The following is a 22824-nucleotide window of genomic DNA, read 5'->3' on the forward strand; positions in this document are numbered from 1 at the left end:
GTAAAATTTCAAGAATGGCTTTAAAAGCACTCTTCTCTGATTTAGTTTTTCATAAATTAAAGAGCAGCTTGCTTACTGAGCTTTGAATATGGATGGTAAAGGCTTGGAGTCCTTGTAGCTGTATGAGCTTGGGATCATGTCTTCTGCATTTTTATCTACAAAAAAAGGAATAAAGTTGCCTTGTAGAGCCAGGCACACCTCTAATCCCAGGGCTTGAGATCAGGCTGAGGCAGGAGGATCACTAATTTCAGGTCAGCATGGGCTACATAACAAGAATCTATTCCAAAAATCAAACCCAAACAATGGAACATTTTATGAAGTTGTAAGAATTATCTATCAAGAGAATTCTACTAGGTAGGAAGTGAACTAAGTCCCAAGACAACTACCATGCTGGTAGACATGTCTGATATAACTGTCTGGGAAGCATGGAGGACATCTTAGAATTTTCAGGGGGACCATCACTGGTAAATTGTGGTTAGTCTGGTCAATGCCGGCTCTTAACACTCCACACTGTTGTCAAGCAGCCATCAATATGTTCTTAAGGCTCTTGTCAATAAAGCAAAAACTACCATGTATAACCTCACCCCATACAAATATGATTTTTACTTAATTCGTAAGTAACCAGATTTAAGTTTTCTAGGTAAGCTTGCTGCCCTAGCAAATTCCAGCATGATGGCCATTGTCTTAATGTTAGAGGAATTTGACTCAGAATTCCACGTCAGAATTGGGGTTGACAGCTCCTCCTTGCAGTATTGCCAAGCTGCACAACACTTTGGACACCTGTACCCCCACTGCTGATGACTACATTTGCCCAGAGCGGGGCAGAGGCAGACGGCAGAAATGGAGAGGAAGGGTTGGTCCTGGTGTTCCGTGGACCTCCGCTACCGCCAGCTCACCGCGCTCCAGCTGAAGAGAAGTGCTAATCATCCTGCCCTGCTTCACTCTTCTGCTCTCTTGTTAGGAGACAGGACATTACAGCAAATGCCCCTAAAGTGATCTTACAGCCAGGCAAAAGTGCAGGCTCAGAAAAGCTCTGTGAAGACCTTAATGCTACATCTCATGCTGATTTTAGAAATGACTTACAAAAATCAAAGAAACAAAAACAAAAATTCCACAGAATAACTGAAAAAATATGGGCTGAGAGGTGAAGAGTATGTAATTTTTCAGAGATATAGTATTATTCTCAAATGTCCAGTTTTTAACAAAAATCATAAAGAACAAATACAAAGGAATGGGAAAGTGTGTGTCATCCAAAGAATAAAGTCAAGAATAAAGAACTGATGGCAACTTTAATAGGCTTGAGTGTTGGGACAATGATCTTGAAAATGTTCACATAAAGAAAAATGTGGGAAAAAGAAACAATTAAATTTGAACAAAATGGAAACCCCAATCAAGAGACAATAAACTCAGAAAAATAACAACGAGACAAAAAAGCAACTCTGGAAGTTGGAAAGACAACAATTGAAATGAAAATCCACTGGAAGGACGAAAGGTGGATTTGTACAGGCAGAAGATAGTCACCAGAGCTGAGGATAAAGCAATGGAAACAAAGAGCCTGTGGAATAAACACACATGCACACAAAGGATTAAAGTGAACAGAGACATCAGAACCTATGACATCACACTGACCACTGTATGTGCTGTAGCGAGTCCACAAAAAGGAGAGAAAGAAAAAAGCAGGAAAGATAATGTGTGGGAAATAATGGCTCAGGAATCCCTGAATATGACACTGGAGATGAGAAACAGTGAGAAATCAGCAAAGCGAGTGAGAATGCCAGTAGGTAAAATACAAGGAAGCTCATGAGTATGGTATCCCAGAGGCCAAGAGAAGAAAGGAAATTGAAAGAAGGCATGATCAGCTGTACACACAGTCTCACAGTGCCTGTGACTATGCTCAAGACCTGCATAAGATCAAATCAGACAAACTCCTATCCTGTACAGATAGAAGAGGGCTCATGAGTCCCACCCCCAGCTGCTGAACTATCAGCAACTGATGACTGATGTAGAGGAAAAGTCAGTTTTCTTCAGGGATGCAACCTCCGACAGGCTATCCCTTACCACTGCACACACAGGCGGCCCTAACTGGACTCCATGTTTTGTTGTTGGTGTTGTCTTTGTTTTTGTTTTTCTAAAAAAGAGCACATGAAGTTGAGAGGAAGAAAGCAAGGCGGGGGGAAGGGCAGAGAAGAATTGAAGAAGAGGGAAGTTCATGTATATTTATATGCATGTATGAAATTCTCAAACAATAAAAGACTTAGACATTGCTTAAAATGTTTCTGTTCTATTGAACTCTGCAATCATAGAATTTTAACTGAACATAAACCTCTATTATACTTGTCAAATTCTATCTATATATTTATAAGATCTTTTGCTAGCACCCAACAAACAGTGTCTATATCAGAACATTAAGTACTTTGATTAAGTGCATACATGAATTTAAAAAAATACCTAGAGCTGGGGAAATGGTGCAATAGAGAAAGTGCTTGCTGTGCAATCATGAGGACCAGAGTTCAGATCACCGACACACACACACACACACACACACACACACACACACACACACACACACTAGGTGGGTGTGGTGGCCTAATTGTAACTCCAGCACCAGCCCTTGGAAAGCGCAGACAGGGAATCCCCAGATGAAGTTAGACTAGGCACATGGGTGAGCTCTGGGTTCTACTGGAAGATTCTTCCTCAATAAATAGGAGGGAGAGCAAGGGAGGAAGAGTTCTAGCATTGATGATGGACAGCTTCCACATGTAGGCACATACACATGTGTGTGAACTTGCATATATGTGCACCCAATCATGAGTGAGCACACATATGCAGAGAAAAAATTGTGATTACCTTTGTGCCTTTCTGTCACCCATTCAGTGACAGAACATACTGTATATACAGCATATTTTCCAGCTCTGCTACTCAGAAAATGCTACATATGATGAAGATTTAGGATGTAATGGAGAGTAAGTCCTTTTTATTATATGGATTCTTTTCTATAAACTTCTATGTACTTTAGACATGTTACCTTTTTATGTACATTGTGATAATGCCACTTAATACAGGAACCTAAATGGTTCTGTTAAATCAGCCAATTTACTTGTGTTGACTAAGATATGGTTTCTGGTTGAACATATTTTAAAACTCTGAGATCATTGAAAACTGAGTATCACTAAATATTTGTTAAGAATGTCATGAAAAGTAAAAACTAAAAATTAAATGTTAGGAAGTTGATTTCTTATTGAAAACATTATCTTCGCAGCATTCACGCTATATCCTAAGACAGAGGCAGCAGTAACAGATGCTCAGGGAAAAGCCTGCTGCAGGTGCAACATGCCCGGCTGCCTTAAAGATCGCTGGAGAATCCCCCTTCTGAACATGCCATGTAATTCTGTAGTCTAGTCATAAAATTAAATAAACTCACATCATCTGGAGGAATATGAGGCCTTAGTATGCCAGAAAAGCCAAATTTACTCTATTATCATTAACAGTTTTCCTTAGAGCTCTCATGTTGCTAGAAAACTGCCAACGGGAATGTAATCAAAGATGAGAGAGTTTTTCCTATCTTACTGTTTTCAGTGGCATACACATATCACACACATGTATGAATCAATTATCTATAAAATTTTCCCTGAGGAAAAAGAACTCAATTTTTAAGAGTAGACTATTGTTTTCAATGCATATAATTGTGTGTGTTATAAACTTTTAATAATTTAGACTAATTCTAACAGAACTATATTGAAAAAATTTTTCATACATCTTATTTTAATAATGTTTACCCTTCCCCAATTCCTCCCAGATCTTCCTCACCTCCTTCTCCACTGAATATTATGTTCTTTTTCTCTCTCTTATTTTAAAAAGCATCAAAATAAAAACACACAAGCAAAACATTCATAAGACAAAAAAATCCAAAACAAAACTAACTGAAACAAAAAGTCTACAAAAATATCATTGACTTTGTTTTGTATTGGCCAATTGATTCTGAGCATGAGGTCCGTCCCGGAGTGTGGTTAATATAACCAGTGACAATCTCTTTATCAGTGGGTATCAACTGCAGAGAGTTTCCTGGTTTGGAATGGGAGCCTGTGTTCGCTTCCCCTCTCAATGCTAGCCACTATCTGGCTTGAACTAATTCAGGCCTTGTATGTGTTCTCACAGTCTGTGAGTTCACATGTAACGGTCTTGTGTCTGAAGATGCTGTGTCCTTGGAGTCATCAGTCATCTCTGAACCCTAGAACCTTTCTGCCACTTCTTCCATGTAGCTCTGAGACTTGAGAGGGCAGATTTTGATGAATTCAGGACTGAGTACCCCCAAATCTCTCACTTTCTGCACATTGTCCAATTGTGGGTCTTTGTATTAATTCCCATCTACTGCAAGAAGACGCTTCTCTGATGAGAACGGAGGCAAGCACTGATCCATCACTAGAGCAGTATGCCATTAGGAACCATTTATTACTATGTTCCTTTAGTATAGTGCAAGCTGCAGCTCCCATGGGAGTTGTATGAAGATATTTCCATTGTGATTCATAACAGTAGCAATATTACAGTTATGAAGTAGCAACAAATAATTCCGTGATGGGAGGGGGTCACCACAACACAAGGAACTGTATTAAACAGTCTCAGCATTAGGAAGGTAAAAACCTCTGTTCTAGTCACTAAAACAGACTAAAACTAAAACCTAACAGTCATAGGCTTTCTTCTAGGTCTGTGACCTATGTAGTTTCAGGTTCTTGGCCACTTTGTCAGTGACAGATATGGGTTTCATCACACAGAGCAGGCTTCAAAACCAATTTTTTTTAGAAGTGTTTGGTTATCCTCATAACTGCTGTGCCACTATTGCACCAGTGTATTCTCGAGGTAAGTCACTGTTGTAGTTGAGACCTACACTGAGACCTCAGTGTTTACAGCTAAGGGATACGGATAATTACTGTTCCTTTCCAGTACCATGAATGTTAGTCAGTAGGGGTGAAGCTTCTAGTTAGGCGTCAGCTCAACCTCTCAGTGTTTGATGACATAAGTGTTGTCTTCAGCAACAGTGCCGAAAACCAATAGTTTCTGGAGAGTAACAAATAGCTTTGGCAATAACCTGTGGTATTTGGGGATTTCCATAGGGACCATTTGCACAACTCAAGAGTATGTAAGCCATTCCCTGCTACTGGCACTGGAGGTTCTATGTGGTGCCATAAGCTGGTACTTGGGGCATTCTCTCTATTAGCTGGTGGCTACATTTCATATATGTATATATTTTAGGAAGCTTCTACAATAGTAGGTGCACATAGGTTCTTCCATTAGCCCTTAGTGATACTTGCCTTTTCCTATATTCCCTCATTGACCTATATCTCCATCTCCCTCCCTGTTTAATTTCCAATTCTAGTTTTTCCTATATCCTACTTACTATTCCATTAGAAATCTCTCAATAACACTATATTCTATTTCCCAGTTCTTGGGACATCTTCTCCTCTACACTACACCCTTACCAGCTTCCTAACCTCTGTGGTTATACGGACTAGAGCACACATATCGAACGCTTAAAAGCTAACATCCACATAAGTGAGAAAACATATAGTATTTGTGTTTTAGAATCTGGGTTACCTCACTTTGGATGATTTTGCTTGTTTGTATTTTGGTCTTTTTGTTTTGGTTTTTTTCAAGACAGGGATTCTCTGTGTAGCCCGGCTGTCCTGGAACTCACTCTGTAGACCAGACTGGCCTTGAACTCACAAAGATCCACCTGACTCTGCCTACTGAACACAGGCATTAAAGGTGTACATCACCACTGTCTGGCTTGAATGGTTTTTTTTTCTACCTATATTTCATTCTTCTTGAACTTTATTCTTCTTAACAACTAAGTACTATCCAGTTGTGTAAATACTCCACATTTTCATTATTTATTCATCAGTTGGTGGATCGTTAGGCTGTTTCCGATTTCTGGCTATTATGAGTAAAGCAGCAGTAAGCAGGGATGACTGCGTGCCTCTGTAGTGGGACAAGGAGTCTCTTGGATTTCTGCCTAAGGGTAGTCCAGCTGGATCCTGAGGTAGATCAAGTTCAGCCTTCGGAGGAACCACCACGCTGGCTTTGACAGTGGTTGTACCAGTTTCCACTCCCACCAGCAATGAATAAGTGCTCACCTTTCCCTGCATCCTTGCCACGTGTGCTGTCATTTGTTTTACTGAGCTTGGCCATTCTGACCAGGGTGAGATGAAATCTCAAAATTGTTCTAATTTGCTTTTCACTTTTGGTTAAGAATGTAGAACATTTCTTTGAGTTTCATTCATTTGTGTTTTATGTTTTAAGAAATATCTGCTTAGTGCTGTACCCTACTTTTAATTGGGTTATTTGTATTCTTGATGTTCACGGTTTTTAGTTCTTCATATAATTTAGACACCATCTCTCTGTGTATAATTGGTGAAGATCTTTTCCCATTCTGTAGGCTTGCTCAAATGATGGGAGTCCTTTGCCATACAGAAACTTCCAACTTCAGTCATTAACTGTTGGTCTTAGTGCTGTGCTATTGTTGTTCTGGTCAGAATGTTCTTTCTGTGCCAATGCACTCAAGCCTATTCTCCCCTTTCTCTTCCATCAGACTCAGGTGACTGGTCTTACACTGAGGCCCTTGATCCATCTGGAGTTGAATTTGTGTAGGGTGACAAATATGGATCTATTTATTTTCTTCTACATGCAATCATATGGTCTAGTGAGCACCATTTGTAGAAGATACTGTTTATTCTCCAGTGTATACATTTTGGCTTTTTTTTTAATCAAAAAATCTTGCAGGGCGTGGTGGCACACGCCTTTAATCCCAGCACTTGGGAGGCAGAGGCAGGTGGATCGCTGTGAGTTCGAGGCCAGCCTGGTCTACAAAGTGAGCCCAGGACAACCGAGGCTACACAGAGAAACCCTGTCTTGAAAAACAAAAAACAAAAAACAAACAAACAAACAAACAAATCTCATGTCCATGGGTATATGGACTTATATCTGTGTCTTCAATTCCATTCCACTGTATAATGTTGTTTTTATTACTTAAGTTCTGTAATACAACTTGAATTATGTGATACTGATACCTTCAGAAGTTCTTTTATTAATCAGGATTTTTTTTTCTATCCTGCTTTTTGGTCTTGATTTTTGTACTTTGGTGCACGCACATGTTTTGTGTGTGTCTGCATATGTTTTCATATGAAGTTGAAGATGGTTTGTTCAATTTCTTTGGCCTGTGTTGGAACTTTGATGGGGACTGTGTTGAATCTGTGGGTGGTTCTGGTATCACGGCCACTTTCACAACGCTAATCCTACCAACCCGTGAGCATGGGCACTCCTGCCACCTTCTGGTGTTGTCTTCAATTCCTTTCTTCAGTGTCTTCAAGGTTTTATTATACAAGTCTTTCATGTGCCTGCTTAGAGTTATTCCAAGTTTGTTATCGTTGTTATTTTAGATTATTGTCAAAGGTTCTGTTTCCCTGGTTCCTTTAGTCATTTGTACATAGAAAGGCTACTGGGTTTTTGTATGTTAATTTTGAATCCTGTTTGCTAAAAAAGTGCTCATCAGCTGTATGAGTTTCCTGGTGTGTGTTTTTGGGTCTTTTGTGTATAAAATCACATCATCTGCAAGTAGATTAACTTGTTTATAAAGTTTTAAGTAGTCAAGCTAATTATAAAACAACTTTAAAATATCGTGAAGAAAGTATTTATGAATAACTGGCTATATAAAAACTTAATTAAATAACTCTTCAAAGAGAAACCTATGTGTTGTAATTATCCTATATTTATGCAATGGGAATAAAGATCCACACTGAAGCTTGTTTAGAGACTCAAATAAAGAAAATAAGGTATACATACACAGCAGACTAATATTTAGTCTTTAAAGGAAGGGCATCTTGCTATATGAGACAGTACAGTTAAAAATGGAGGATATTATTAACTGGGATAAGCCTATCCCAGAAAGACAAAGATGGCAGGCTCATGCTGGTATGAGATTTTTTAAACAGTGAAGTTCACAGCAGCAGAGATGAGAATGGTAGTTGCCAGGGTTTGGAGGGAGGGCACAGAGGGAACTGATATTTAACAGAGTAACATTCTAGCTATACAAAAGTTATCATAGATTCGTGATATAGGTTGTGCAACACATGTGGTTAATAATAATTATTTAATAATCTTATTTAGTTTTATTTCTAAAGTACTAACTGCAGCAGCAACAGTAGTCATGAGATATGTTAACCCTAAAAAGAATGGAATTTGAGCTAAAATACTGATTAAAATGGGAAGTAGAGGTTAAAGGCTATGTCTCGGGTGCCCCGTGTTGAATGAAAATGCTTTACATAAGCACTCTACTAGTTCCCAAACGTGCTGCACACTCATGCTCTGCCTGCTCTCCTACACTGCGGGCCCAGCAAAGCAACTGTAGCTATTACTGTGGTGATCAGAAGGGTTCCCTGGAGATCGCTCTGGCTTTCCTCAGAAAACACATGCACTGTTTGAAAATGATTCTGCTGTCTGATTTGTTTACTTTCAAGCTTTTTACAAAAAAGGTGACTTGTGTTGGGGTGGGGGTGACTATGCTCTATGGGTTATTTCTGGTATTAACTAGAGAAACTGTTACTCTTGCTCACTGACTCTGTTCAGCAAGTAAGGTGCATCTGTCACCTAGCAAGCCCTTGTTAGCACCACCCAAAGACTTTATGGCTGCAGGTTAAAACTGACAGTCTCTCTTCATTCACTAAATGTGATTAACTTGTCAAATTACACTCTCTATGACCACACATTGAAATACAATAGTCAGAGACTATGAATGATGTCACTGTTGTCTCTTTTTTGATACCTAGTAATTTATATGTTTATAAGTTTGGTTTTTATAACAGTTTTTAATATGATATGGTGTGCATGCATGAATTGTATAGATGTATGTGGGGGCATGTAATGCACATGTATATAAGTGTTTGCATGTGTGTACATGTAAATATATGTATGGAGATCCAAGGTTGATTTCAGAGTCTTCCTTGACTGCTTATTACCTTATTCATCGAGGCAGGGTCTCCCATTTGACCCCAGAGCTAGAAGACACCCGTTTGCTCCAGGGATCTCCTGCCTGTGCCTTATCAAAGCTGGATTGCTGGCAGACCATACGCCCACAGAGCAGACGTGGACGCTGGGGATATCAACTCTAGTCCCTGAGCTTCCGTGCCAGGCACTTTATTCAGAGCGCCATTGCCCTGGCCCTGTTCTAACAGACTTGTGTTTGTGATTAGAACAACAGAAAGAACCAAAACCCTTAGTAAGCAGAGAAATTTGGATGTCTCAGGGGTTTGGCTTCAAACTGTACCTTGACTTGTATAACATTAGCTACTCAGTTTTCCTTAGGAAGCAGTTCTGGAAAAGATCTACGATATCAAAAACTAAATCATAAGAGAAGGAAATCTACAGCTCTATGACGCTGGGGGAGCCTCAGTCAGCAAGTAATGTGAAAATACTAAAACTACAAAACTCCTGGGTAAGGAAAGCAAGCTCTGCTCACTTATCTGGTGACCTGTCTTCCAACTTCACTGATTACTTACTGACTTTTCAAATACACTGTTGAGCCATCAGTCAATTTTTCATTTGTTTTTCATCTCTAGCATTTATCTTTTTTATTTCATCTCTTTATTGACCTTATCTATCTGAAGACATAAATCATGATATCTTCCTTTACTTATTATTTAAGAAAGGTTTCTTTTTTTTAAAGGCAGTTTATTATATGTGAGAAAAATTAGCAATTGTAGCAAATGCTAACAGCCGGGCATCTATAACCCCAAATTGTGTAGCCTATCTGTACTCTGCATGCGCTAAGGCTTCACATGCCTCACATCCTTGCAGAGAGCCTTCGCCAGGTGATGTGGCCAGCAAGAGGAGGGTCCTCTCTGTGGGATGGACGGTATGCACTGGCCTCACTCTGTGCAGCTGCTGGGAACATTGCTCATACAACAATTTGGTGCCCAAATCACACCTTCGTTCATCGAGAAATCCTAAGAAAGGTTTCTGTTAAGTTCTTTGACATACTTACTTTTAAAAAAATGTTTATTCTTTGACAATTTTACACATTTATACAATGTATCTTGATTCTATGCACCTCAAACTCCTCTCTCCCTCATATGACCTGTACTTTAAAATATTTCTAATGGATGTTTTGAAGGTTCTGTCTGTCAAAATGAACAAAATAATTATGATTCTCCACACTAATTTTCAATTAATTATTTTTCATAATTTTAATAGAAACTATCAAGTGAAGTGCATTATCTAAATATCTTGGGATTACTTTTTTTGCACTGACATGCAGGTTTAGAGTTTGTGCCAACAAAAGTGCTAGAGAACTGGCCTGCCAGCACATCCTGGCTGCAGCATATACACCAGACGGGGCAGCCCAGAGACTCATTTGGGAATTCAGAGAATTTACTTAACTCTAAAGTATATTATAACACAGAGAACCTAAAACAAAGATACTGGATAATTTAAAAAACTTACTTGATATAAATAATCTTCAAATACAAAATAGTAATCATCATTGCTTGCTGTCAGCTTCACATCCTATAATTAAAAGTTACAAAGCACTGAAAATTATGCAAATGAATCTGCCTATAAGTCTTAAAGAATAAATATAACATTTGGAAGTGATATTACAATTAATTTTATATTTCATGTAATTTTATAGAAATTTCCTGGCCAGATGTTATCCCCACTACATATTTACTCAGCTAAAATATATACCACATTATTTGATTTCTAATTCCCTATGGCTTTAATAATACCCATTTATTATTTATTTATGTTAATTTCCTTTTAGATGCCTTAAAGCTGGAAAAGAAAAATCAACAGGACCATAAGCCCCAGCGGCAACCATAATACTCTCTCCCAGACTATATCCCAATTTCACCATTCACAGCTCACACACTTAGCCTCAGAATATCAACTATCTCCTCCTTCGTGTTTGCCACTGGAGACCTGAAATGGCCACCAGCTCCAGAGGCTAATAATAATAACTGTGATGTTCTGCCCCACGAGCTCATCCTCCAGGGCTGGTTCATGCCATCCCCTGGGTAGAATGTTGGTTCTTTCTGTAAATACTTCTATGTGCACTTCCTGATCTGAGACTCCTTAAAAACAGTCTACTCTCCCAATGAGACTTTGGTCTCTCTTTGTCTTGCTTTCTACACAGTTAGCTCCATCACAAAGTCTGACAGACACCTAAGTGTCCAACGTGTTTGAAAAAAAAATTCAAATGATAAAATGAACAGAAACCAATTTCAGTTCTCTGTGATGCAATGCAATGCATCATTACATGGCTGACCTCTCCAGCAGTAAACAAACAAAAGCCCAAAGAATAAAGCAAAGCATCCCCATGCCCCAAACTGTCTCTGGCTTCTATGGTGAGTTGAACATGCTGATTGTGAACCAGTGTGAAGAACACAGACATCCCACCAGAGCTGAGAGCTTAATTCAGTTACAATGCTTGTTGCTGCATAGCCTTGGCTAGTAACTTCAAACCAGGGTATCTGTGCCTTGATAAGTGACCCCTAAACACATCCTCAGGAGATACGCTGAGCCAAAACTGGTTCTTGGGGATAAAAGAAAGATAAATTATGTACTACAGTAGCATGAGGAACACCCAACAGAACCTTCTCATTGTCATTATCATTATTAGACATTAATTAAGCTTTTTCCTTAGAGGCGTGATAATGAAGAATGAAAACCATTGGGAAAGCAGCAGACCAGAGTAAAGAATGGGACCAGAGGTTACAGGCTCACTGCTGGGGAAGTGAGGAAAGCCCAATGCAGACAGAAGAATCTGAGAGGTCCGTTCAGGGAAGGAATCTGACATCACTTCCCATGCATTCTTTGAGCTACAGTCATCTCAGGGGAAATGCTTATATTTACAGTGTAACCCTGTCCCAACAACTCAATGTATTCCTACCATAGACTTGAGATAGACTTAGCCACTTCAGACAGCTCACAACTATCACTAACTCTAGTTCCAAGGGCACCTGCACTCGTATGCACACAGCACCACACAAGACATGTCACATAATTTTTAAAATGTAAGATAGCTTTATTACAAAGAAAACATAGAACTAAGCCCCTAAACAATCATAAGACAAACAAGATTAAAAACCATTTTCTTTATGTGAAAGATTTAATTTAAGATGCTCAATGTTTTTTCTCGTCATGAAAACATTGGGGCTCTGGGAAGGGAACACAAGAATAACTCCCTAGGAAAGAAGACAGCACTGTGTGCCGACCTCAGGCTTGGAATGCCAGCCTCCACTTCACAGGTATAATGATCACTTCAGTTATTTACCCCTCCCTTGTCTGTCTGTCTGTCCATCTGTTTGTTTGGAGACAGGGTCTTGTGAAGCCCAGGTTGGTCTCAAACTCACTATGAAGCCAAGCATGACCTTGAACTCCCGATTCTTCTTCCTCTGCCTTCAGGGTACAGGCATCACAGATAACACACTAGCATACACACAGCCACTCAAATTATTTTTCATGTTTGATAAGTACTTCTGCCCACAGTCCAAGCCCTGCAGAGAGGAAACTCTTTATTTTAATGTTATTAGTGAAGTGGGAAAACCATGGCTACTTTGACTTGGCCCTGCAGAGAGGAAACTCTTTAGTTTAAATGTTATTAATGAAATGAGAAAACCATGGATACTTTGACTTACCTTATAAATTAGACTGTCCACCAAAAGGTCATGCTGTATCACATTGGTCTTAAGCTGCTCATAATACAGGATGTCCTAAATTTAAAAGAAAAATGCACAAAAATTTAATGTTTATAAGGTCAGCCTCAAACCTTAATAAACCACAGTCAACAATAAAATTACAGCCATTAAGAGGTAGGGACTCTGTTTTATTCATTATTTGCTTATTCATTACTACATAATGAAAGCTAAGTAATAGTAGATGTTCAATAATATGCCTATTCCCATCACTGGTACCTAGTGGGTATTCGATCAATATTTGCTAAACTGATTAACTATAATAAGGAATATAATATTTATGAGCAAGGTGCATCTTATGATTCATTAACAATATAATGTGAAATAGGTCAGTGAGAAAGAACTTTCTCCACTCACATTTGAGGAGCTTAGGCCCAGAGAGAAAACTAACTCATTGTCCAAAGCCGCAGACTGGTCATTGTGTGGCTCAAGGCTTTACAGTTGGACAGGACTATTTACTGATTGTTTTTCACCCTGACAGGTTTTTTGCTGTTGTTGTTGTTGTTTTTTGTTTTTGTTTTTTGAGACAGGGTGTCACAAGGCCCAGGTTGGTCTCAAGCTCACTATGACGGCAAGCATGACCTTTGACTATTATGAGAGATGGTCCTTGGGAGAAGGCTTTTTAGGGCAGTTCAGCGCAATGAAGTCTTACACATTACAATTTTAAAACCACGCCCCTATACATGGAGACTTAGGCTGTTCCTTAGCAGTTTGTTCCTCTGCATAATGCTGCAGTAAATCCCCTCCCGCACTATGCCTCTCAGTCTGCAGGACACCTGGGCAGAGCAGAGCTGTAGGGTCAAAACGACGTACACCTCCTGTCAGGGAATGGACTACCTGACTACTTTCCAAGAATAACGCCAGTTCAAATTCTCCAGCAAAATGAGGTAGCGTTTTATCTACGCCACGACCTCTATAAACTTTGTCATAAATGAGAAACGGTATCTCACTGTTGTATTCATGTGTGCTTTTCAACCGACAGCCTGAAGCTCCTCCCCCATGTTTCCTGGCCACTTGGACTTGCGCAGCAGGGCTCCCTCTTCTCAGTACTATCCACCTGTGCATTAACTGCTCTTCCTGTCCACAATGTGTCAGACTCTTCAGGAAGGAGAATTAGCTATTGTCACTGTGTTGCAGGCGTTTTCCTCCAAAATAACATGCTGCTTGAATTTTATGGCAAATGCTGACAGCTCCTTAAACGTTACTTATGGCTTTGGGTTTTCTTGCCTTAGGAAAGGCTTCCACACCGGTGTTTATACAAATACTTTTGAGAAACTGCTTACTTTTCACTCTATCTGTAAGGCTCCTGAACTTATTGTTGCATCTGCTATCAAAAGGTCTTATTGACTTCTGCCAGAGTCACAGTCAATTGCCAGAACCAGCACACTCAACGGAGTAAGAGCCACTTATTAATTCACCACCCGCTTTTATTGAATAATGCATTTAGTTATTCTCAGACACTTAACCTCCATAAAAACCTAATAACTACATCTGGTTAAAAATAAACGAGACTGTTCCAAATATCTGTTTTGGAAAAAGAGCTATTTTATGATGTTAAGGCATCATCATGTCTAAGAATACAATGGAGATCTTAGTTATGTAAGGCAAATTCATAAGTTTCTGTGGGATTCAGAAAAATGACAGCAATACCTTCTTTATAGGGTTGGGTGAGGGGAAAATGGATACACCAATAAGCTCAAAATGGTGCCTGGAAGATTTCTGAGAGTCAGATGTTATGGTTCCCTGTCTCTTGTGTGCATTTTCCGCATATGGCTTCTGTGGCTTTTCCTGCTTTCTTGACAGTAAATGTTTTCATGATTTTGTTATTATAAACTAGGTGTTTTTCATTTTCGTATTTCAAATTGTTATTGATAATATGGATAAAAGCAACTTATTTTTAAATATTTATATAATATCTTACCAAAATATTTTAATTATAGCAATGTTTGGTTTTCTAGGTACTTAAGCACAACTATAATCATCTCTAGAGAACATGACTGTGTGTCTTCTTTATTCAATCACAAACCAGCTCATTTTCCTATCTTACAACACCAGCTAGAACCTTAAAAAAAGATGCTGCATAATAGCAGTGACATTGCAGCCTTATCATGCTCCTAACGAGAAGAGTGTTAGAATCGCTGCTCAGCTTGCACTCAGATCGCTCAAGATTTGATTCAGAGTGGCTACTGGATTTTATCGAGGCCTTACGATGCGTATTGTTACTTTATCTCCACTACTGTGCTGATGGATGTGATTTGAAGGCCTAATAGCTGCACCACCCATCACTCAATGCCATGCCATTGTGAATTTGGCTGGTCCATGCTGGACAAGACAGGCTGCCTCTTTCCTCACTCAGTGGTCGTCTATGGTATAGATGTAGCCAAAGAATATGAGCATTCTGTCAGAGGGGACAGCTCTGCATTGGAGAATTATTATTTATATATTACATTAAACTAGATTTTGTCCTAGGACTTATATAATACAGAGAGAAACACGATCCTGGTGACTTCTGAAACAAACAAACAAACAAACAAAAACTGCTTTAGAAAATGATCAATGAAGGCGGGCGTGGTGGCGCACGCCTTTAATCCTAGCACTTGGGAGGCAGAGGCAGGCAGATCTCTGTGAGTTCAAAGCCAGCCTGGTCTATAAGTGAGTCTGGGACAGCCAGAGCTCTGTTACACAGAGAAACTCTGCTCGAAAAAAAACAAAACAAAACAAAAAAGTGTGCCCCTTGCTCCGTGGCAACTTGTGTAGGGCACTTGCTGCTATGCTGTAGGGATATGTACTTGGCACGCTGAGTAATTTATTGAATAAAACAATTCATCTTACAAGTTAAAGAAAATCATCAATGAAGTTCAATATAATCACAGACTTTTGTTTAAGATGCAGCTTTGAAAGGAAAGGGGAGCAATGAGACAGCTAGAGACAACACGGAATCTACAATTTGCTTTTATTCTTAAACGAGAGGCTGTGAACTGATTGCTCCAGGCTCACCCCTGGGTGGCTACCCGAGGGGCAGCAGCACTGAGACACCATCTTCCTGCAGTAGTGTGTGTTCATCTCACTGGCTTGGACAGCATTCTCTAAGAAGGAATCTCATGACCATGAGGATAGCCACATTAATTCTTCATGAATTCATCTATCATTAGACCTCTTAAACAGTAAATCAGTTGTGGGTTGGAGTGACAGCTCATCATAGGAGCACTGCTGTCCCTCCAGAGGGGTCAATCACAGGGCTGAAAACTCCAGTGCCAGGGGTCACAATGCTTTCTTCAGGCCTCTGAGGACACTGCATGCTCGTGGTGCAAACACATACATATAGACAAAATACCTATTCATGCTTAATATTTTTAAAAAAGTTTTTAATTAAAAAGGATCAATTAATTCAATATATATTTCCTGGCCATTTTTTTTATGTGCTAGGTATGATTTTTTTTTTTTTTTTGCCACAGCAGTCAAAACAGAAAAACAATGCTAAGTAAGTATTTGTTGGTTAACTATAGTGAGAAAGTTCTGTCAGAGAGGGTGCCAGGCAGTCATTCTGGAGAAAGGGTCTTAACAGACATGGAGCATATAGCTTATAATAGGGGGGATTGCTGTTGGTTGGTTGGTTTGGTATATGAGACATATGCAGAGATCAGAGAAAAGTAACATGTGTTTAGGCATCTTAAAGAAGAGGTTTCAAATGATTTAAGCAAACGGGCAGAGATAGCTTTGTGTGGTAGAGCATGACTTTAATCTTAGCACTTGGGAGGCAGAGGCAGGAAGATCTCTGAGTTTGAAGTCAGCCTGGTCTACAGAGCAGGTTCTAGAACAGCCAGGGCTACACAGAGAAACCCTTCTGGTTAAAAAGAAAATAAATAAAAGCAGAACTAGCAGGTGTCAGTGTTAGAGAAAGGGTGTTTGAAAGTTTCTGTAGGGGACCAAGCTGCAGGCACAGCACCTGGTTGGTTGAATCCAGGCACAAGCAGATAGAATTTTGAGATGGATTGGTAGAAATATGGGTACGGAGGGAAATACATGGATTTCAAACATGGTGAGGAACTGAGTCAAGAGGGAATTACTGATGAATGTAATGAGAGATTCAGACAGAGAAAAGAATGGCACTAGCCTTTCAGCTGGGACACTTTGATGGACAGTTGTACTAAACAGACAAGGACTTCAGGAAGCACTGAGACATCGTGAACTGAGGTGCCTTAAAGATATTCATGTGCATCATCCATTCACTGGGCAGGAAAGTGCCCCTCAGGAAAGAGACCTGACAAGACTATCAATCTGAGGGAACTGTGATGGGAGCTCGATTAGCCAAGGAGGATTATTACATGTATAAATGACAAAAGACAGACCATGTGGAGAGAGGAGTTCATTGGCAGAGCACCTGCCCAGCACCCTCCAACACACACACACACACACACACACACACACACACACACACCACTAAAGAAAGCCTTATACAAGGGTTTGTTATGGTTTCCTTCCTTCCTTCTTTCTCTCTTTCTTTTTCTTTCTTTCTTTCTTTCTTTCTTTCTTTCTTTCTTTCTTTCTTTCTTTCTTTCTTTCTTTTTCTCTACAGGGTTTCTCTGTGTAGCCTTGACTGTCCTAGACTCACTTTGTAGACCAGGCTAGACTTGAACTCACAGAGATCCGCCTGCCTTTGCCTCCCAGGTGCTGGGAATACAGGCATGTGCCACCAGGCTGTTGTGTCTGTTGTTTTACTGGTGAGCAAAATATAGAAGAGCTTTTGATTTTAGCTAGCAAACTGATTTAAGCATGCTTAAATATAAGTATCATTCAGTAAATATATTTTGGCAAATATAGAGATATGTAGAAAATAGCATATAAAATTAATCCTTTAAAACATATCACCTATTTAAATGTCAAATAACTAGAAACTAGTATTTTCAGAACACTGGAGAACAGAAACAAAAAGTAAAAGATAAATAATGGTCCACCGAATGTACTATATTTACTAATGGGAATTTAAGGTAGTATAAACAAAATCTTTGCACTAAAACAAAAATATCAATATTTCAATAAAATTTTATTGTAGAATAGCTTTCAACTTACTGGAAACATTCAAAGACAGTACAATGAGTTGAACCAAAATTCTTTTTTTTTTTTTTACCAGTTATGAGATGTTTATTCATTATGTACACCTGAAAGAAGCATTACATATTTATATTTCCTGTTCTCCATAAGGATGATGAAGAGATAGATGGTAAGAGTTGGGAGTGAAAATACAACTGGATTAGAAATGAAACAAGGACAACTAGGCCTCTGCACAGCTGCCCCGTAAGAACATGGTGGCTTACGCTCACGTTTTCGTTATGAAAGCAATTCAGCTCATTTTACAGGAAACAAAAGCAGGTGCTGAATCTTGTGAGCTCCAGTCAGTTATTTTTAGCATGCCTCTTAATTTTTCCGTCCCCAGATTTCTTGTCTTCTGTGCCTAATTCTTGAACAGGCAACCACTTCAGGGGGTGTCGGCGATAAATGGGCCACGGAGGAAGTGTCAGCAAACACGAGAAAGCAAATCCAGCCATAACTATGTAGACAGTCCACCCAAACTGTTCAGCCACGTACCCGTAGATAAACCCAACTACTGCTGAAAAAAGAATAATTTCCTGAAACATCTGTTCAGCTAGCTTCTGCCCCTTGTAATCCATCTGCGTGGGCAGCGAGCTCAGATGTTCCAGCATGATTGGCGGAGAAGACCGACACCGACAGTAAAACGAGGGTAACCGATTCTTAAGGCGTACGGCTTGCGGGGTGCGATGCCGAAAGTAGCCTGGCCGACTAGCCGAGCCCCTCACTCCCGAGTTGAACCAAAATTCTAAAGAATTGCCTGTAAGAGTTATTTTGAAACTTTTGTTCTCCAGTGTCTTTCTGAAAATACTAGTTTCTAGTTATAAATATTTGATAGATTTGGCACTTAAATTTTTTAAATTAAAATGGTCCAAGACTTCAAAACTAAAATGTAAAAATTCATTTTGGAATACTACACAAAATAATCACTACCTGTCATTTTTAAGGTAATTTTTTATCATAAATTTGGTTTTGAAAAGGTAGCAATTCCTTTGCAAAGAGAACAGAATTTGCATTACTCCACAGTGGAGGCAGCACTGGACCTGAGTACTTAAATCCAGCAAAGATTACATTTTACAGAAGATCATACAAACAGAAAAAAAATCTGTCCAACTTACTCAAATCTGTTTTGTAAAAAATTATCTCCAAAGTGTTACCACAAAATATCAGCAGTATCACACATTCTAAAACTGCTCTGTAAGAAATCACAAGCTTTATTTTTTCAATAAAAGATGTTGACAATGCTGTTCACAGAGGGAGATTTAAAAGACATATACTTACATACATACACATGTGCACACAAACTATACACACACACACACACACACACACACACACATACATCTTGTACATAATTTGCAAAGGTTAAAAATGTAGTTTTATAACAGACAGTGTTTTATTTTGTTATCTGTTATTATTATGATATTATTATTAATATTAATAATAAATATTATATTAATTATTATGATTACTGCTATTAGTGGCAAACTCACATTTTTGTATATTTGTCATAACTATATGATATAAATATCATTATATATATTTAAGTATAGGCTAACTGAGGCTTGAAGAAATTTAGGCAATTTGCTCAGTGATATGCGTTAATTAAATTGAGGGAACTCTGAGTTTAGACCAGGTTTACGTATTCATAGAACCTGTTATACAATTAGTGTAACAGTGATTAAAATCTTTACATGAGTGGCTTTATACACATATGTAACCACTCTACATAGATAACTACATACATAGACTCAGTGAGAATGTCCCAGGGAAAGTCGATGTCTTATGTAAAACCTGTTCCCAAGGCTGGAGAAGTAGCTCAGTCAGTGGAGTGCTGCCCTGCATGCACAAAGCCCCGGGCTCCATCCCCAACAACCCTGATCTATCTATCGGTGATTTGGTTACTTCCTTTAATATTCACTGAATTTCTTGAAAAAATAATCCTGTATTTGGAAAAGCTATATTCCCACATTATCTGTCAGATGTTAGAAGCACAGGGACAGTGCATACTTCAAAGGCAGCCATAACAGCCAAGGGTGGTTATGCATGCCTATCGTCCCGGCACTTACACAAGTGCAGACAGGAGCATCAGGAGTTCAAGGCCAGCCTCAGCTATATAAGTGACTTTGAAAGCAACATGTGCTACATAAGAGCCTACCTCAAACAAACAAACCAAACACCAGTTTGTTTTCAGTTGTTCTTCTTTATTTTTTTTTAATGAAATTTTATTTTTCCCAAGGGGATCTCTCACTGCGGAAACAAACTATTCTTTTTTTCTTAAATTATATTTTATTAATTTATTCATAGTTGTTCTTCTTTATAACATCCAATTCTGTCACAGCTTCACTAATCTGAGTTCTTAAAATTTTACTACATATATATAACCACATTATTTATTAACAAAAATGTCTGTTGAGCATACTGTTTAAATCTGCCTTACCCTAAAACAACAGTGATGCTGGAAATGGAAAGCAGAGTGGATAACGAGGGACTTAACAGCTGTTCTGCTTTGAAACACAGGGTATCTAGAAGACAAACATTAACAAGTTTGATCCGTCCTGTTTGGGTCTTACCTCGGGCTGACTGGAGATATTCAAAATGAGTGCCCAGAGCTCGGCTCTCAGCGCTGTGGGACTTCCTTGTCGGATGTACTGCTGAGCAGCAGCGCTATCCTGCTGTGCTAGAACTGTCAAATGTATATGATAATCCTGTTAGAAAATTCATAATGCAAGGGCATCTCAGGAAGCTCTCATATGAATCTCTCGGGCAGGCAGCAAAGCCTCAGGCCCTGCACCTGTCACACACGCACCTACTGTTGTCTGCCTTCCAGCCCTGAGTTTAGAGATGGCCCTAGAACAGCCCACAGGTTCCCTGACCCCCCAGCTCCTCAGCCTGACAAAGCTCAGTGTTGATACTTTGAGAGCATCCTGCTTTCCCACAGCTCCACACTACTAATGAGACTGACGTCTGGCTTCTGTGACCAAGCAGAGCCTCATCTTCAGAAGCAGTAATTTTCATAAATGTATGCTACCAAGTTGTGGGGCTCTGTTATTTGGAAGCAGCACTGTACATGCAGTATCCTGCCCAAGAGTAATGTGTGCAAATGTTAAGACATTCATTCTACCAAATGACTTCTTAGCTCTACAAAAATTAACAAAACAAAACAAAAAAGGAAAAGAAATGCAAAACAAAGACTAATAAACTTTCAACAAAATTATCCTTTAAGCATCCATATTTTTTTAAAAAATCAATATAGTATCTTTCATTTTTATTTTCTTTAATTAAAATATGAGCCATTCAACATGAAAATAAAAAGCCCACCAAATAAAGGCAGACAAACAAAACACACGAGACATACTACACAACCAGTGCTCATCTAACAGTTCCATTCTCTTGTTTCCTTTTAAAGAGGACATTTTCTACTAAATGAGAAAGACATGGCGAAAAGAGACAAAGACAGCATGATAAATTTTAAAATGATGTTCTCAATCTGAATGTTTAATGAAAGAGGCCAAGCCTACAAGGGAGGCCTTTGAAATTAACATGACTTTGAAAATGTGAAGTAGGGACACTGATACATGATAGTATTTGTCAAAGACCGTTCAGTCTGACACAAATCCTTGTTTGCACCTCAGAGACAATAAAGGATTTATAGAAACAAGAAAGAGTGCCCAAAAGATGGGCAATTGTTCCTAGGATACAGAGACCTGCTACACTCATTAAGCCTTATCGCTGTGAGCCCACAGTGGGATGTAAGAGCTCCAGCCTCTCCCGATGCAGGAGCATGCCCTCATTAGCGCTAATGAGAGGTGTGTGGATGCATCAAAGAGGAAGCTGCCTCCTTGATTGTGAGATAAAATTCTGCTGCATCTCTCAGCTCAACTCTCCAGAGCCTGACGAATGCTGGCCTGCACTTCCTGTTCAGCGAGCCAATGTGCGCCTCACTTTCATCTACTGAGACAGCCAGCGCACTACATTTTGTTAGATTACCTGCTCAGTTAAACATCATGAATGGCCAGTGCTTCAGTTTACAGAGAGTACACGTCAACTGAGCCGTATTTCATGGGGACGGTCTCATTTTTTAAATTTTAATTTATTATAACTTATTCAGATTACATGTAGATTGTTATCCCCTCGCCTGTATCTTCCCGTTCCCACCCTCCCTCCCTATTCCCCTCCCCGAGACAGAAGGGGGCTCCTCCCCCACCACATGACCACAGCCTATCAGGTCTCACTCCATAGCCTGCCTCTCCTTCCTCTGTGGGCCCACCCGGCCTCCCCATCCAGGGGAAGTGATCAAATCAGGGCAGCAGAGTCCATGTCAGAGGCAGTGCCCTGTCCCCCCACAACCATGGAGGATGAACTGAACTGTCCATTGGCTAGATCTGAAAAGCTGTCTCATTTTGTTAAATGGATTTTAATAAATATTAACTAAACTTACCTTTTTGCCCAATACGCACATGCTCATTTTCAAAAAGTTCTAAAAATATTAAAAGAAAATAAAATTATTAGATACAAACATGATCAACAACATTTAGAAAAGTTTTTTTTCCCTAGGTACTAATACTTTTAATTATCTTTAAAATTGGTAAACTATATAGAAAATGTAAGAACTTATTTGTTTGTTTGTCTGTTTATTTGCGACAGCATCTTGCTGCCCAGGCTGGTCTCCCTCTCACTAAGTAGCCTGGGAAGCCCCAGGAGCACAGCCCTGCTGCTTCAGCCTTCTAAGTGCTAGGCTTCAGGCGCACTACCCTACCTGGCCCTGAAAACCAAAATAAGGCGCCTAAATCTAAATGTAGAAAAGCCTTTTCCTAAGCTGTTAGAAGTGAGTTCACACTCTTAATTAGCAAACAAAAATGGGCAAATTTTGTTAAAACAGAATATATTCTCATACAGAAATATTTCTGTACATTCAGAAGGAAAAAATTTGAAGAATTTGGTTTTTTATATCATTTCAGGAGCTGGAGAGATGGCTCCAGGTTAGGAGCTGTCG

The 22824-nt window shown here is 39.3% G+C and overlaps 2 protein-coding genes and 1 long non-coding RNA gene across 4 annotated transcripts in view; 1 reads left to right on the forward strand and 2 right to left on the reverse strand.

Annotated features, from left to right (window-relative positions):
• The window catches only part of LOC311607716, a 612504-nt gene that overhangs the window by 431830 nt on the left and 157850 nt on the right, over nucleotides 1-22824 (forward strand). The window lies entirely within an intron of this gene.
• TBC1D19 (TBC1 domain family member 19) overlaps nucleotides 1-22824 on the reverse strand; it is a 110510-nt gene that overhangs the window by 51970 nt on the left and 35716 nt on the right. For both annotated transcript variants that reach the window (XM_084799715.1, XM_084799714.1), the window contains exons 10-13: nucleotides 22270-22308; nucleotides 20402-20514; nucleotides 12684-12758; nucleotides 10489-10551 (exon numbers count right to left, since the gene is read on the reverse strand). In XM_084799715.1, the coding sequence (XP_084655841.1) occupies nucleotides 10489-10551; nucleotides 12684-12758; nucleotides 20402-20514; nucleotides 22270-22308 (290 nt within the window). The remainder of the gene's footprint in view (nucleotides 1-10488; nucleotides 10552-12683; nucleotides 12759-20401; nucleotides 20515-22269; nucleotides 22309-22824) is intronic.
• On the reverse strand, nucleotides 17850-18554 carry LOC311606681 (signal peptidase complex subunit 1). Its single transcript, XM_084798034.1, has one exon. It carries the CDS (start codon nucleotides 18440-18442, stop codon nucleotides 18134-18136), a length of 309 nt encoding a protein of 102 aa, XP_084654160.1. The 5' UTR covers nucleotides 18443-18554; the 3' UTR covers nucleotides 17850-18133.

The sequence above is a fragment of the Acomys minous genome (assembly GCF_964271855.1).
Source record: "Acomys minous genome assembly, chromosome: 10".
In the NCBI taxonomy this organism is placed as follows: domain Eukaryota; kingdom Metazoa; phylum Chordata; class Mammalia; order Rodentia; family Muridae; genus Acomys; species Acomys minous.

What these genes read in the sequence shown, in the direction of transcription:
- LOC311606681 (XM_084798034.1), bottom strand. Translation starts at nt 18,442, where the DNA reads ATGCTGGAACATCTGAGCTCGCTGCCCACGCAGATGGATTACAAGGGG.